General features: G+C 40.3%; 1 protein-coding gene across 3 annotated transcripts in view; it reads right to left on the bottom strand.

Annotated features, from left to right (window-relative positions):
- The window catches only part of ZNF536 (zinc finger protein 536), a 378,399-nt gene that overhangs the window by 78,203 nt on the left and 282,249 nt on the right, over window positions 1–17,947 (bottom strand). For all 3 annotated transcript variants that reach the window (XM_035119162.2, XM_035119159.2, XM_060276095.1), the window contains exon 6: window positions 6,019–7,581. In XM_035119162.2, the coding sequence (XP_034975053.2) occupies window positions 6,019–7,581 (1,563 nt within the window). The remainder of the gene's footprint in view (window positions 1–6,018; window positions 7,582–17,947) is intronic.

The raw sequence follows: 17,947 nt of genomic DNA, 5'->3' as shown, positions 1-17,947 counted from the left end.
ATGCAATCCTATACAGGCCTACTCAGAAGTAAGTACCACAGGGTACCACAGGTAAATGTGTATAAGATTGCAGCCAGGTATGTTAGAGAAGGTCAAAGACTTTCAGAGATAAATAGTGACAGGGACTGTTTTTATATCCTCATTTTATTTCTAAGAGCGGTTAAAGTGAGATTAAATATAACTGCCAACCACAAAGAAGGCTTCTGGTAAAGATATAATGCTGGAGGCGAAGCAACATTCCATATTTGTGTAGCCCTCATTTCTTCAGGACCTTTGCAAGGCGCTTTATAAGCATTTGTTAATTTAGCTGCATAACATCTAATTAAGGCTCGTTGATACCAACATACTGGTATGGGCAAGAAAGATCAAAATCTGATATTAAAGTAGCATACCACAACTATGACAGGATCACCAAGCAAAAATAACAAAATATGGACGAAGGTGCAAGTGGCTGGAAGTTAAGATCAAGTCACATGACAAAAAGGAAACAGTACAAAACTTATCCAATAGAATATGTTATGGGTATCATGTGGTTGCGCCCCCTCCCACCTAATTTCACATTACATTCATGTGGACTGTGTTGAGAAGGATGTTCTAAGCAGCAGAGTGGTGTTTCATTATATCACATTAATACGCTTATATTAATGGGAAGCATCTCAGTGGTCCTCACCATAAATGTTGTCTTGAGTGGAGAGGAAAAGCACTGAACAAAGTTTCAGTATTAAACTGATTAGGAGTGAAATCCCATATTTACAAGGGAGTAAGAACCACTAAATTCAATGGGACTTACATTTGAGTAAACAGAAGGTAGTGGTATGAAGAACTAATTCTTAAAAAGCAGGAGACATTCCTTCCTTAAAGCTACAGGGTATATGTATATCTCAGTATTGCTGTTTCTCTCTCTCTCTCTCTCTCTCTCTCTCTCCCCCCCCCCACAACTTTAAAAAAGTACTAAATTGTCCACTGGTTAGCTGATGAAAGGTCCCTTAAAAGTAAGGGACAAGATGGTCATCACTGTGGCTAACAGAGTGGTCTAACCCTCAGCTCACTATAAAGTTTCAATTTTGCCCTATATTGCTCTTACATAAAGGCTCTAGAGATATAAAACTGGATTGCTTCAGTGATTTAACAGTTATATGCAGTCATACCTCTGGTTATGTTCACTGCGGGTTGCGTACATCACGGGATATGAACGCGCCGAACCTGGAAGTCCCGGAACAGGTTACTTCCAGGTTTGTTCGATTCGCGCATGTTCAGAAGCCCCAAATGACATCACGTGCATGCGCAGAAGTGCCAAATCGCGCAGCGAGCATGCACAGATTCGGTGCTTTGGGTTGCACACTGCTCAGGTTGCGAACAGGGCTCCGGAACGGATCCCGTTCACATCCAGAGGTACCACTGTATATCTAAGAGAAAATCTGATCCATATTGCTATGTTAAGCAAATCAACTGTCTGTCTGTCTGTCTGTCTGTCTGTTTGTTTGTTTGTTTGTTTGTTTGTTGTTGTTGTTGTTGTTGTTGTTGTTGTGTGTGTGTAGCCAGGTCTGTGTCAATTACTTATTTACAAAGTAACATATTACTTTGTAATAGCCAGTGTGCTGATTTAACACACAAGAATAAAAAGCCGTCATTCATGACTTTTATCCTAGAACACTGCTCATGTCCATTATGGAATGCATGGGAATATTTTGGTCTCCGGATGCATACCCGTTAAACATGGGCACCAAAGCAGCAGAGTGAATGATTGTCTTGGTCTACAAACTACTGTTTTCTGAGCTAGGATTGGGGAAGGTTTGACTGGGATGACAGAACCTATTTCAAGTGGGGAGAGCAGATGTTGAGATCAATATGGGTAGAACATTCCTGCTGACTGTCTCACCATCAGAGCAAGTGAATCAGTCACATTTTAAAACTCATAATGGCAATGGGATAATGCAAAAGGTCAGAAGGTATTATTTTAAAAAAACCTATAAATGACAAATGTCTCCAGTTAGTTGTTATCTAAACTAAACTAAAGAATGACCATCATTAGGAGAACGGACTCTATCCATCTATTTGTGCAATGTCAGGCACACTCATACATTTAAGCAGAAGCAAAACTAATCTGGGTTACTTCATCATTACACAATGAAGAGAAGCACAATGCATACCCACCAGGTGCTCCATAATATGCAATAGAAATTCACATTCTTTTCGCCGTATGTACATTTCCAGTATGTGTGGCAGAGAGACTGGACCCATTCCCCTTCTTGCAGCATATGGATAGAGGGACAAAATAAATATGTACCCCTCCCATGTATTACAGGAACATGATAGGTACACACAGTATATTTGCTAAACCATAACACATGAAGAGGTCATGAGTGCCCCATTGTGATGATAGGTGGACCTGGGTTAGCCAAAAGACAACACAGTTGGGATTGCACTGCTATTTCACTAGCTCAAAGCAGCCAAGAACCTGCTTGAACTGGGCTAAAAAAGAAGGGGACAGTAACACTGTTTGGGTTGAGAGATGTTAGCATATTTCCATTGAAATGCCACTCAGCAAGTAGCTTTCAAGCAAAGCTAGTCTAAAGCTCTCTAAGTTCAACCCTCCAAGTGAAGCAACAACAATCCTTCCCCTAATTTCAGCCTTACACTCAACCCATCTCTCAGAATACCTACATTATGCATGATAACTCAAGTGGTCAACTGGGTAACATGATTTGTTACTACTAGTTGAACAGTCATCCATTATGACTGCTCTCTACAGCCATTCACTGAGGAAACATAACTTACGAGCAACAAATGCAACCAATCACAAGGGATGCTTCTTGGAATGTGTTGACTATGCCACCAATTCACTTCTTTCAGAGTAGGCCAAGGGGTTCAACATTTGCTCTGATAGCAGCTCACAAAAATTCCTTAGTCTGAGGAGCAGCAGAAAACTCAGTAGCAATGATCTGTGTTTCATGTACATTAATTTATTTTCAGTCTTCAGGAGAACTAACTGGCAGAACTCTTAAGAATACTGAAGAATACTCCTGCAAGGCTACTACAACTTCATAGTCTGCAACTACGAAGACTTCTGTGGAAATGGCTAGCAAAGATATCAGCCCTAACTTTAAAAATAATAATAATCTGGAGGTGTGGGAAAGAGAATTTGAACTGCAATTCCACGTATAAAAATAATCGAACTTATTGCAGATCAACCTCTTAGCTCTGATGCTCTATCTCAGTTTTAAAAGGCACAGCTTGTGAAACTTTCATATACTCAGCAACTCATGAAATTAATTTTGAATCAGAAAGATGGAAAATTTAAAAAATAAAACAGATTTGCTTTCAAAAGTGATGATGATGACGATGATAATGTTGGTTTATAATAAGTGAATATAACACTTAAATAGAAAGTAAGGTTGTGAAACTTTGATCACAATCTCACGCTGAGAAACTTTAAATTTTAGATTTTTTGGACAGCCTCCTTTTCATAATCACGAGGCTGAACAGCTATTAAAAGGAGGGAATGTGGGACTTTCAATTTGCATAACATTAACAGCTGTCAATATTTTTCAGACTGTCAGAAATCCCATAGTTCTTTATTTTTTTGACAACTTGGAAAACATTCTTTGCACCGCATAGTTATGGGTACTGAGCTCAGAATGGCACACTTCTCCATTCAAAGCTCCCTGCAGCCGTATCTGCATATTAAAAGTTCAAGGCATGCGTGTCACCTTCCTAACGGACTGCAAATCCACTTATTTAAGATCCAGTATCTTGAATTTGCTGGACAATTTGTTTAGATCCGCAACAGTCCTTGTACGTAGATTTGTGAATGCCCTTGAGATGGTTTGCCAGATATATAGCAATATGAATGGTGCTGTCTTCTCCTCTATCCCACTCCACTCCAACACCTGGGCTTTAGACCTCACCCCATACCTACACCTAGAATAGTAGAAAATAAGGTGGATCCTCTAAAACTATGGTCTCCCAACAACTACTTGAATTCATTCTCTTTTTTTACTTCTGCCCAAGAGAGCTCTGTCTTAGTGTAATAAGCTCCAATTTAGTAAATCTGTGATTCCACATTTTAAAAATAAACAGCCCAGCATATTTCTGAGCCAAGCAGCATGGGTGGCCTTGATTTGCAAAAGGCAAAGTTTAGAGGTATGGCATTGCAACCCACCCCACCCCCCACCCAACTTGCTGAATGCTATTTCTAAACTGCTTACTGTGTATGTCACCTCTCTGGGTTAATAAGATGAATTTAGGCTGTGTGCTTTTGTGCCTCTGCACTCCACTCTTCCTGAGCACTTTGAACTATAGAATTGTAGAGTTGGACGGGGTCCCAAGGTTCATCTAGTCCAACCCCCTGCAACGCACGTACATCAGCCTGCAATGGGGGTGTTCTATCTTGGTTTGTCCAGCCCAGTAATGGTATACCCCCATTCTGAAGATTTCAAAGCTGGTGCAGGAACACTCCATGCATTGAGACTTCTTAGGGGCGCATCCAGAAATGTAAAGTGTGAATATGACAAGCCCATGTTTGTAAATGTGCCCCTTGTACTGCTGGAATTGTAGGATCAGGGTGCCCGTGCCATCTAGTGGGGCAGGATGTGCAGCTAGTTAAGTGAGCTTTTACATTTCTTTTCTATTTCTTATCACCACTGCAGTATATAAATTCATTTTTTTTAATGGTCTGCTTGGCATTTTTGTTGCAGCTCTTTCTGTGCTTTTAAACTACAGAGATCATATTAAAAGATGAATTTGCACAGGCCCTTTCTGTTCATTAAAGGGTGGTTTTTTTATTTTGTTTAAGTCTATTTGCACTGAAAGCTGCATAAACCTCCGGATTTTCCTACACACTAGAAGTTTTGGTATTTGAGGCTTTCATGGTTGTGGATCATATAGAAAAGGAAAAGGACCCAATTTTTTTCCCTCTCTCTCTACACATGAGGAATGTTGGTGTCACTATGTGGTGGCAATAATATGACACAGACTTCCTAATCACCCCACTTTGGACAAGCAATAAAAATAGACTTTGCTGAAACCATCAAGGCAGTAAGCAAGTTTAAACTCTTTACATTCTAGATAACCTAATGATTAGATAAGTTGACCTAGACGATGTAACCAGCCAGTTGGTGACTCCAAAAATAATTGTGCATAGGGATAAAGTGATTATATGCACCTGCTCAAGGACAACAGCATGTTTGTTTGTTTTTCATACATACAGAACTGTCTTATTAATTAGGTAATTGATGTTTGTGTTGTTTACCATAAGGAAATTGTGTAAGGAAATTGAAACAGTAAATTGCCTAGCTTTTGAAAATAATAAAATATTAGGATTGAACCCAGCTAAGTTATACAAAGAGTAGATCCACTGAAATTAATGAGCCGGGCTAAAGCAGGTCCACTAATCTCAGTAGGTCAACTCTGAGTTTTACTAACATTGGATATAATCCTCACTGTCTGATTAATACATTTTGGGATTTCTCTATAAAAATATAACTACGAATTGGAATAACCCACCCAGATTTTTTAAAAAATTTATATTTCATTGAGCATATTCAATATGCCCTTATTCAACATAAGGATTTTTTTTTTGTAAAGCAAACTAGGCTTAGGCTTGGCAAAGCATTTAGTGTTTTTAGGTTTTTTTCTCAGTTCAAATGCTGAAAAGTTGCAAGTTACCACGTCAGTTTAAAAAATAAAATAAAACCAGATTGATCGAAATGAAGCAGCAGATGTTCTGGTCACATATCATAAATACAAATGTCTTATATAACTACTTATCTAATTAAAAACTACACAATGTAATTTTTTAATGGCCTGGACCACGCATAAAGGCCACATACTGCTGCATGAAGCACCACTAATTTCAATGGAGGTCCATGCTTTGTAACAAAGTAGAATTTTGTCCCAAGGTTTTAAAACATCATCTTAAAGCCAAATTTACTAACAAGCACAGTTTGACATACTCAGTAATTTTGTGGGTTGTTGTTTTTCTCTGAAATGGTCTGAAATAAGGATTCTAAAACTTACCACACAAGTCAGGTCTCTTGATACATCCACTACTTCCTGTGCTACTTGCAAGTCCATTAAAGGCTGCTAAGCCATCAGAGCTGTAGGCTCTTAGGACCGACAACATGTTGACTTGCTTCTCCAGGACCTGTGGGCTCTGAGTTGGTTCAGGCTTCATGGCACCTGGTGTAGCTTCATGGGAGGCGAGGAGATTCTGACTGTGCCACTGCTTTCCGGAAGGTGGCAATGGCGGCATGAGTCCTTTTGAGGCAACAGAGACTTGTACGTTGTCCCCCCTATCGGCACCATCTTTGCTCAGATTGGACAATGGTTTGTTCATAAGATCAGGTTCTGTTTCAATGTCCTCATCATCAATAGTTTCTTCCTTGGAGGACTCCATGTCTTCAGAGGAAGCTATGTCTGACAGGTCGTCAGTAGCACTTTTATTTACAGAGTCAGTAAGCAGCATGCTTGGATCATCTTCACTTTGTGTTTTTATGTCAGGTTCATTACCGGTGCAAGCATTTTGTGCTCCGACAACTCCGGAATAAACGCCAAATTGCTTGTAGAAATCTGCTGCAAAATTATAAAAAGTGGAATCCATGTGACCAGGCCAAGGGGTGTTCCTCTGCTCTCCTGGAGAGTCCTTGGATCCTTGGTTCATTCTTTCAGAAGCCGGGTCTATCTGACCAATCAAATTGGAAGTAGCTACATCTTTGTTGGACTGTATGGAAGTCAGCAGCAAGCTAGCTTTATTTGCTGAAGCAATGGCCTCCCTGGGTGGGTCTTTACCATTTCTAGTTGATCCTAAAACACCGTCTTTACGCTTTGCCTTGCCTAAATGATTGGCTTGGAGATGAAGAGCCATTAATTCCATAGATGATGTTGTGAATGAACAAAACAAGCAGCCATGCCAAGCAATATTGTCTTGGACTGTAACGGATGAACCTGGAAGACTGGCTGCATCTGGTCTCACAGAGAGGTCAAGAGGCTCATACTGTGATTTTTCTGTTTTTCTCTGCTTATTAGATGATTTCTCCTCACCACTCTCTAAAGCCAGAGGCTTTGTGGAAATGCAATCAGACAGGACTTTATCCTTCATTTCTTTTTCTTTCTTCAAGGAACTGAGGACAAAGTTGTCCATAAAAGCTTGCAACGACCCTTGGAAGTTCACTCCATTTCCAACCATACTATGGTAAGCTCTGCCCAGCTCAGAAAAGCGTGTCCCTTTGGAAGATATGTCAGACCCCTTGATGCCGTCTGAAGACACCTCTGAAGACATGCTAGTTGAATGACCTGGATGATCTCCTGAGGAAAGCATTCCTGGTGACCATTGTTGAGATCCCATGCTACCCCGGAAATCTATTCCAGGAAGACCCTTGAAGGCTCCTCTCAGTACTTCAGGTCTAATGAACATTGATCCTTTACTTGATGTCTCTTCCTTATGTTCTTGACTTTGAGACTGTCCGGAAAGTGGTCCTGCTCCATTCTGCCGTTCCCGGTGATGTCGTTCCAAGTGGTATTTGAGGGAAGCAGATTGTGTACCAGCATAATCACAGTGGGGACACTTGTAAGGTTTCTCACCTGCAATTATCAAAAGATAAATAGGTATATTAGCTGTATTAAAATGAATTATTTGGGAGGGGATCAACATCTATCCTTCTACAATAATGATGGTTCCAAACACCCACTATTTTTTTTCTAATTCCAGTTCTTTCCCCTGTAAAACAAACTTCTTCTTTAAATCGCTTTCTATCAACTCAAGACTTACACAGCATAAACACACAAGTTATATTTTCCTTAACTTATTATGCTAAAAGTGCTTCAGAATTAAAAGATATGATGATTATTAAAACAAAGCAAAACTATTCCACCACAGTGATCATTAAAAGTACAAGCCATGGGGGGGGGGGGCACAAAATATGTAACAAATGGATGACTACAATGTTTTTCTGTAAACAATAGCACTGAAATTTGTTTAAATTATACATATGGAAACAATTTTTAACCCTAAAATTTTTATGGCACTGTTACGCAAGACTGAAATGAATGATTTAAGTCTTGCTCTGCAGTAAATCATGGATATAATTAGCAAATGACATTCTGCTCAAGTAATTTATCATTATTTGGAGGGCACCATTCCAGAAGGATTCAAAGATCTGCAGACCTGCTGCATTGTTTCCAAATAAAGAACTATAAATGCAGTTTCTTCTATAAAATATTAATACCGTTACAGTGCATTACAATCGTATTGAGTAAGAACATATAGTTAAGATAAAAGGTAGTCAATAAAAATTAGAGAGAGAATGGGCAATAAAAGGTAGAAAATATATTTAGTTTCTATGTTTGAAATTAACATTACTGGGGTTTTTTTGTAGTGCTTTAAATTTGCACTAATGGTACCTCTAATGCTCCAGTAGTAAAATGTGTAATTTACCTCTAATAAGCACTTTTCAACAGAGTAAGGATTGGCTTAAATAGTGTTCTAAAACATATAAGATGATCGCCATGAATTAAATATATATATTTCTAATTCAGTGCTAAACTTGTACGGCTCTTTCTGATTTAGAAGAACTCTGGGTTGCAAAGCACATATGTGAAATATTTACAGAAATTCACACATATACACCTGGAAGGAAAAATATGTCTAGATAAATGTGAATTTAAATGTATACTAGCACTTGTTAGCAATCAAGGGTTCCCTTGCAGACCGGAATGCTGGAATAGTCATTGAAACAGACAGGAGTCTGACAGTTCTAGAAGCTCCTTTTAATAGTACTCTGTCAATAACAGCAATTATTTCTCTAAGCGACCTCAACAACAAGGAACTATTTTTTCTCTACTGTTTTCTTTCACTGAAATGATCTAAATGCCAAACCAGCCATCTGTGAACTGTGCCCTGAAAATTTTTGCATTGTTTGCACATCTCTCCCCCTCCCCACCAAAAGAAAAACAAATTAGAAATTGCACTTGCATCCTAGTGTTGTGTTGTTGTTTTTAAAGCTATATATTCTAAACTATTTTAAATTAGTTTAAAATCAGAAAATTCAGGCTTAAAAGTATTTAGTCCCCATCTGCACCATGCATTTTTATAGCAATATCATACCACTTTAAATAATTATGGCTTCCTTCAGGGAAAACTGGGAGCTGTAGTTTGTTAAAGGTGCCAAGAGTTGCCAGAAACCTATGCCTCTTATGAAGCTACAATTTCCAGTTCCCTGGAAAGAGGCACAGGTTGTTATACTACTCCGATGATCTGGTTCAGGCCCTGCCCTTCTGAGAATTTTTGAAATGACCATCCCAATTTGCCACCCACTAATGGAGGTAATGAACTGGGGCACCCACTTCATTTCAGCTTAAGTGAGAACACGTGAGAATGAGAGTATATCCTCATTCTCTATTAATCATTGTGGAAGGATGTACAGTATTCTTAATTGCTTGCATAGGCCTTGGCAAAATACAAAAGTTTTCAGGTGTTTAAAAGTTGGTCCAGAAAACAGCTGCTGAATCTCTGTGGGTAGAATGTTCCCCAGGTCTTTACCAATGACACTAAAGCAGTGCCATTGCTGCCATCATCCCTAACCATGGGTCCTGCTAGCTAGGGATGATGGGAGTTGTAGTCCAACAACTGCTGGGGATCCAAGTCTGAGAAACACTACACCAGGCATAGACAAACTCTGCCCTCCAGATGTTTTGGGACTACAACTCCCATAATCCCTAGTTAACAGGACCAGTGGTCAGGGATGATTGGAATTGTAGTCTCAAAACATCTGGAGGGCTGAGTTTGTCTATGCCTGCACTGCACTAAAGGCTCAGTTTCTTGTGGTTGTTAAATGACAACAAAGACAACACAATGCTCCAGCAGATGATCTCGGTGATCAGCCTTGATTGTAATGGTTAAGGCAGTCCCTGAGGCAGCCTGGGTCCAAGATGTTCAGGCCTTTGTAGAGCAATACAAACAAAATCCAAAAGTTGGATACAATCCAGTTAAAGCACTACTTCCTGGTCATCATGGCCACCCATGGCTTAGTGTGCTGAGGGAGGCCATGTGAGTGTTACCCTCCCCCTAAGAACCTGACCTGAGGAATCCCCTCTTGACCAAGATGGTCTCCACATCTTTTCCGCTTTCTCTTTACCCATACTGTTCCTTGCAACTGTGTCCTGATCTAATCACCAGGCCTAAAGCACCATTTCCCTGTTGATTGGTCCACATAGGCAGGGCTTAGGAGCCACCTCATGGAGAGTACAAGTGGTGGATCACTGGAATGAAGGGAGGGAGATGGTGGGGGACCAAACTGCTTGCTGGTGGAATCTGCAGCAGAGGCAGCAATAGGGTGGCACAACAGATGCAGTCGCACTGGGGGTGGGGGCATGTTGCAGGGGACACCAAAGCAATGCTGTACAATGGAGTTGCACAGGGCGCCACTGAAATTTAAGAGCCCAAAGTATGCCACTGTCTGCAGGGGCAGGATCTCCAGCTAAGTCGTTGGTTGGGCCTCAACCGACTGGTTGCCATTCCTTGTGGCCTTGCAGCAGGCTGATTGTTCTTGTTCCATCTCCCCTACAGAAGAGCTTTTCCATCTGCCTTGTCCCCACCCCACTGCCTGGGACCTTTATAAGATGAAGGTGTTGCCTAAGTATTCTTATATTTCTTAACCTTCTTGTAGGGAATTTTCTTTGCCTTTGGGGCTGGAATCCAGATGTGTTTGGTTTTTAATACAGTTGAAATGTTTTAAATTTGTATCAGTTGTATTGTTAGTATATATCTGTTTATTCTTGTGAACCGCCTTTTTGGCTGAAAGGCAGATTATAAATAAACAATAACAGAACAGATGTTCATCTCACCCAGCTGCCGTTGCAGCAGGTGGAAAATGAATAACTTTCTCCTCAAACAGTTCTCTAGCATTTTTTTCCCATCTAATTTATATTTAAACACTACCTGCTACCATAAATAGATACCCCAAATTTCCAGTGGCCAAGCCAGTGCTAAGTAACAACAGATACAGACACTATTTTTTCTTAGTGGAATGGGTTATTTAATCAGCCACCAAGGATTTCTGTATACCATGCTACTGGGAAAGGTATTGAACACGTGACCAATGTATTTCCAGTGACAAATGTGATAGAATCACGTTTAATAGAATCAATAAAGTCTTCAGTAACATACTAGTGTCTTTACAAACTATTTCTAAATGTTGCATACTAAAGGATATCCTTGTTAAGAATTATCACACCTGAATGACAGCATAAATAATATTACAAAGCCATTGGGTCCAATCCAGTCAAAGTGAAACGCTTTTAAATTCTATTGTCTCCATTGATTATTATGAATAATGCATACTGCAAAACATAAAGGAGGTGAGATTGCAAGACCAGCCACTTTGCTTTGGGTACTTTCGCATTCGATGAGATCAGCCCCAGTCCAGTGCAGTAGCTCTCTGGACCAGTTTTGTGCAGTATGAAACTGGTAAAAATGATACTAATAGAGAAGATGCAAGGGGCAAATCATCACCTGCTCACTAGTGGAGCCCCATTTTCATATTTATCTGCTATTTCTACACATCATGAAACCAGGTCCACCGTCTGTCTGTCCTCCCCAAAATTAATCCAATTGGAGAGTGATTTTCTGGCAGGTCTAAAGCAGCAGCTCACATTAGAAATACAGGACTGAATCAAGCCTTTGGTCCGTCTTACTGAGTATTGTCTACACTGACTGGCTGCAGCTCTCTAGAGTTTCAAGGCAGGCATCTTTCAAGTGCTACCTGGAGATGCAAGAGATTTAACCTGCAGCCTTCTGCATGCAAAGCATCTAGGAGTGGCATTCAGCAGCAGCAGCAGCAAGAATGGTTGGCTTTAAAATTTTTATGTACATATATTGAAATAAATAGTGAAGAGTCTCTCTGTGAGCATATTCTAATAAAAATACCAAACCGATTTTTAAATCAATGCAGCGGTTATTGATAACCCATTTCATCAATGGCAGCGTGAATATTTTAGAAAAGAGCTGCAGTACGGTTTAATTAGTTCATTATTATGCCTCTTCCTACTCAGTAATTTCTTTTATCATTCTAATCACTCACTTCACACTTTTGAAACCAAATGGAATATCAAAGGTTCTGTGGGATTATTTTTGGATCATGCACATGTTCCCCACATAGTTCATCTGTTTGTCAGAAATACCAGTCGCATTCTGAATCTCTTTACTCCCTTGCTATCGTGACTGGGAAAGATGCAAAGCAAAGACAAAGGAAAGGAAAGGTATACGATTATTCTATACTCTTGTATTCTGGGTTTTATATTACCTTCTGTTCTATTGCACAACAGACAGACAGAATGTTTTAATTTTTGCAAAGCCATATAATTGAATTTAAATCCTATCTCGGATATTTATTTAGTCTTTCTACAGGTCTTTACATAGTTAATACTGGGAGAAATAAATATGGATGTTCCTTAGCTCTGAAGCTTCAGTACATTAATATAAACTGTACACCAATTCCCCCAAAGCATATATATGTTGCAAACCTGAAGACTTTTTACACAGCTGCTTATTGCTAAACAGTGTCTTGTCCAGAAGGGGACAATCTGTGTCTCTAATTGCTGTCAGTGAAGCTGAGATTCATTATGTGACTTTCCCATTAAAATGTGAGCATTAATTTGTATAATGAAATATCACCCACTGCAGTGTTCATTAGCCATGCCCTACTGTATACGCCACATTGTTAGCTACCTAGAAACTGTAGTTAATTTCACTAATGGATATTTCCCTACTTAGTGTTTGGTAGGAAATTTATACTGTAACATTACCTCTTAAACTTTTAAGGAAATTTAAATTCAATCTATTATTTTCAACAAAAGTTTGGGATGTCATTAAGTCGGGAAAAGGCAAGCGGTACAATGTTAAGGATTGAGTTATCTGGAGAAATATAGATAAATAAAAGAAAGGCCCTTTTAGCTCAACTTTGAAACATAAGAAGAAAAGATTTTCAATGACAAAATTCTCTCTTCTTTTGGAACATAATGCTATTTTCCTTCAAATATTCCTGTCTCCACATGCTTTCTGAAAAGGGTAAGGGTAAGTGTGTGTGAGAGAGTGTGCAATTTGCATTTATTTAATACAGAAGTGGGTGACTGTTGGGCCCATGGGCTGGGTGGGCCTGAAACTAGCTCTCATCTGGCCCTTCAGATCTCTTCCTGCCATCAGCTGCTCAACAGTGCAAATGGTGTGAGAATGAAACGTCTTCCTCTGCTAAAAGCGGTGGTGCAAGAAGAATACATCTCAGCAGAGAGGGAAATTGGTGGTCATTGCACACATACAAAAAGCCCCCTTTGCGTTTTGCAATTACAGACATGCAGTTTTAGAGGTGCAGTTGCACTGTAAAGCTTGAGCCTTTGAATAGCTGTAAGGTGGGGCTTGAAGTTCAGCTGTGAATTGATCTTATCGGCATTCTTCTGCTGAGGTTCCCAAGTTCTTTTTCCTTTTGCAGTCAGGATAGTTCTTTTTGGTTTTGTTAAGGCTTTCCAGTACTCCTGTAACAAACTTTGTAAAAGACAAAGTCTATGGAGAAAATGCAAGGTGAAATTAAGCGGAGAATTAAATATACAGTAGTCCCTCGACTTACGAACTTAATCCGTTCCGAATGCACATTCGCAGGTCAGAAAGTTCGTAAGTCGAAAATTGGTTTCCCATAGGGAAAAAATATTCGAAAAAATTCGTAAGTCGAGGAAACCGCATTTAAAATTCATAAGTCAAGGAAACCACATTTAAAACCACCAACTGTTTCCATTCGGATGTAGAAAAATTTGTAAGCGTGCGGCCATTTGTCCCGTTCGTAAGTCAAAAACATTGGCTGTCGAGTAATTCGTAAGTCAAGGGACCACTGTATGCCTGTTTCAATGCTAAATAGCTTTGTGTCCCCCTCTCTCTATGTGATTGTCTGTGTATATTAAGAGCAGGGCTTGTATGTAAGTCTAGTCCTGACCAGTAGTGGAATACAGCCCCCAGCAGCTTTCTACTAAGTAATGTTGCCCTTGGCCTGAAAAAGGGCACTTAATTTAACATAACTTAATTCATAATGTATCCCATAGTTTCCTTTCAGTTTAATGTTGCATAGCCCATTAACTTCAAAGAAGCAGGGGGGAATTACAGGAAACAGCAGCAATATGGCGGTCAGGGGGATAGCAGGAGAAAAACCCAAAGGGAAAGAGTTGCATCACCAAAGGTCAGCTGGCCAGTACTACATCTGCAGGTGGGAACAGATGAGGGCAGGTGGATATTATAAGGCTTTCTGGGGCTACTACAGTGGCAGGTCAAAAAATAAGACTGCATAGAAATGTCACACAGAGGGAATCCTGTGATGAAAAGAGCTCCTAGCATGCAAGAATGACCGTTCCCCACATAAGAGGGGAGGCACATTTTGCATGGTCGTGCGCAGCCCCCTGGGATCCCTGAGGCAGCCCTGGAAGTTCGGAGGCCGGCGCTGTCATCCTGGGCTGGATACTGGTGGACTCCACCCACGCAGTTACCTGCCAATCCAGCTCGGGGGAGGCGTTGCCGGGGGGATTGGCCAGGTAGGAGGAGGTAACCTTACTGTGCACACGGCTGGAGCAGAGTCATTCCCGAGAACCAGTCAATGGCTCCAGAGCTTTCCCACCCTCCACTCCCAAGAATTAATGATTGCATTACAGGTTATTTTCTTCCACAGGCGCACACGCATGCAGGCGCTGCTACGACAAGGCTGCTGTTGAAGAGCCGGCAAGGAAATTCCCTGCATTGGCAGGTTTCACCTTTCCCATAGCAATTCATCACAACTTTGGTGGGTGCAGGCCTTGGGCGGAATCCTTTAGTCATCTACATAAATGGGGGGACGTGGGGGTGGTGACCCCCCGCCCCCATTGTGGTGGCAATAACAGGGTTCCTGTAAATGGGGCTGGGGGGAGGCATTGACCATACACAATAGGCTGTCATTGCCCTCCCCCTCCAGCGGCTGTGATCGAGGGGGGGCAATGGGCTATCTGCTTGAACATATGTTCTCCAGAGCTAGCCCAACCCCTACACATGCTGGATAACCCTATAATTACCCAGATCCCCAGCTGGGGGCTGGGAAGGGTATACACCCAATGCTTGAGCCAAGGTCTCCCTACATCTGAATTTTAATAAAGTTGTGGCCAATTTTAATCCCATTGAATGTGGTCTTGTGTCAGCATTCCGCTCGGGGGCTGCCTGGGGGCTTTGGGGGACTCTGCCTGGCCGCGCAATGAAGGGCTCGCCAGGTGTCACTGCTTAAAAGAACTATTACACTGCTGTTTTGAAGGCACTTTGTCCTCAGGCAGAAGAGGGAGACCTCTCCAGTAGTAAGAGCCATGAATTGCTACCTAAGGCACAAAGGAGCAGGCTGAGTTATCTAAATGCAGAAGTTTTTCTGCAGGGTTTATGGAGGACCTGTCCTTTCTGCTGCTGACCAGTGTTGAATATTTCAGCCTTACCTATGAATTTGGGATAAGGATGGAGTCATTCAAGTCATGGGCCTGCAAACACTCAGGTATTCTTGGGAAACTGATTAGTGCCGAATTGTTTTCTAACCATCAGGTGCTGAGAAATCCAATAACAGCTGAGTTAATGCAGTGTCCAAACACAGCAAAATGTTGGTTTTAAGCACGGCAGGCTTTTAATGAAGTTAAAGCACTGCAAAAAAATTGAGAAACTCTTACCCAGAATAACTAACCTAACCGATATGGCATTTGTTTAAGAACTGGTACCAATTCTATCAAAGAACATAAGAAGTTGTTTTTTTAAATTCTAATAACCCTTGTAATTGGTGATATTACATTGTTTATCATGGAAATTTATAACATGCAAGACTTGCATTCCATTTCAACATATTATTGTTATTATTTTATAATACTTTGTTCTTTACTTAATGGAAATTGATCTTTATCTATTTTAATATTGTTGTTCTTTTAAAATACTTTGCAAATGTTGTTTGCATAGACTGTATAATGCCTCTGTGAATTCACTGTCTTATTTTTAATAGCAGGTTTTCTTCACAGGATAATTTTCTTAGTAAATTTTAGGGCATTATTTTTATAGATAATAAAACATGTTTATTTCCCATAAATTGAAAGGGACAGGTTCTGAAATAACAATCAGTGATGTGTATTAAACAAAAAAAGTGACCACCTAATAAGAGTATAGATATATGCAAAGAATAAATAAATGTAGGGTTTTCCCCTCCAACCCACCACCCCCAGTAACACTTGTTTTAGACCTAAGTATTAAAGTATTATCAAATATTTATATATTGTATTAAATGAGTTTTAAGTGAATCTTTGGATTACTTTTTCAGGTAATTAATTGCTTGATGGATATTCATGATTTTCCATTAGCACAAGTACAGAGAGAACATGGCCCTTCTAAAATTAATTACTCTTAAAAGTTCAATTGATTTTAATTGAAGGGACTTACAGTGCAATCCTGTAAGACTTGGGCATAGGCCTTACTGAGTTCAGTAACACTTCCATTGACCTCTTGGTATGCAAATGCAACATGGTGTTGTAGCCGACCACAAAACAAAAGGCATTCTGAATTTTTTAAGTCTCTAAGAAATCTTGCTTAGAGATCACACCAGGTTTATGGCTCTGAAGCTCTCACCTTCCATGGATTTCCATACATACACACATCAAAAGCAGGAGTTTATTTAGGGAGGAATGAGAAGACAATAAAAAAGTTCATAAGATCCCTGCTGGATCAGACCAAAGGTCCATATCTGGCCAAAGGTCCATCATCCTCTTTCACACATTGCCCAACAAGATGACCCTAGAAGTTTGCAAGCAGGGCACCTAGATGTTCTATTTAACTTAAGAGCTAAAAGTTCAGAGACCCATCCACCATGAATTTGCCTAATCAGCGTCAAAGGCTAAATAAGCAGCCATCGGCCCTTTTGTGGAAGTAATTTCCATCCATGAATCTTGGATTAAACATTTATTCTGTCCTTTCTGATTAAGATTTATTGTTTAACAGCTTGCAAGCCTTCAGCATCACTGGCTGCTCTGCATCAACTGCCAATCAATTTCACGTTCTGACCTCAGACATCTATATCACGTCAAATAACTCATACACCTAAACACACGACTTCCATGTATTTCGCACATGTATTTTTCAACTATACTAGTGTATCTCTAATAAACGCTTTGGGGTTTATTCTGCATTATATGTTTCAGCTCATCACCATACTTCCTCCAAAGCCAAGCTGTCTACAATTTTGTTACATTTTTAGAGAAGCTACAGAGGTGGGCAGTACTTTGAGAATTTAAATAAATCATTTCTGGCTTTCTTGCTATGCAAGCTTTTCCAAAGTATCAACACGGAGGCCTTATTTAATACTCATAGCATGGAAGCTGCTGCAGTCATGGTTTCCTACATGAAAAAAAACCCATGTAGTTAGACATGCTTACTTCCTACGCAGACCCCACCACTTTTTGTGCTGATGTGACAGTGCTGTAGGAAGTAACTGTGTCACTGTGTGGTGCAATGAACCACTGGAAAAAAGAAATCCTGTCTCAATTTCTACCAATAGCTTTTTCTCAGCATCCTGAGACATGCGAAGGAGAGAAAGTTTCCAGGGACAAGTTTTTGGGGATAATTTTGACCTTTAAAACCCTATAATGCTCAGGACTGCAATACCTCAAGGACAGATTTTACTCATCTGGACCAGCCTGGGCCCTGCAATCCTTATCAGAGGTACTTCTCCATGTATTCAGATTGAGATGCGGAGGCATACCGTAGCTGTCAAGTTCTCCCCCCTATTTAAGGGAAATTCCCTTATACTGAATAGGCTTCCTCGCGAGAAAAGGGAAAATTTGACAGCTATGTGCGGAGAGTGGCTACACATTTTCAATGGTTCCCCCACCATCAAGTCTGTGGAATCGTCTTTCCATGTTTGCCTTATTAATA

The sequence above is a fragment of the Zootoca vivipara genome, chromosome 6 (assembly GCF_963506605.1).
Source record: "Zootoca vivipara chromosome 6, rZooViv1.1, whole genome shotgun sequence".
In the NCBI taxonomy this organism is placed as follows: domain Eukaryota; kingdom Metazoa; phylum Chordata; class Lepidosauria; order Squamata; family Lacertidae; genus Zootoca; species Zootoca vivipara.
The sequence above is the reverse complement of the archived record's forward strand: the minus strand, read 5'-3'. Positions and strand labels throughout refer to the sequence as shown.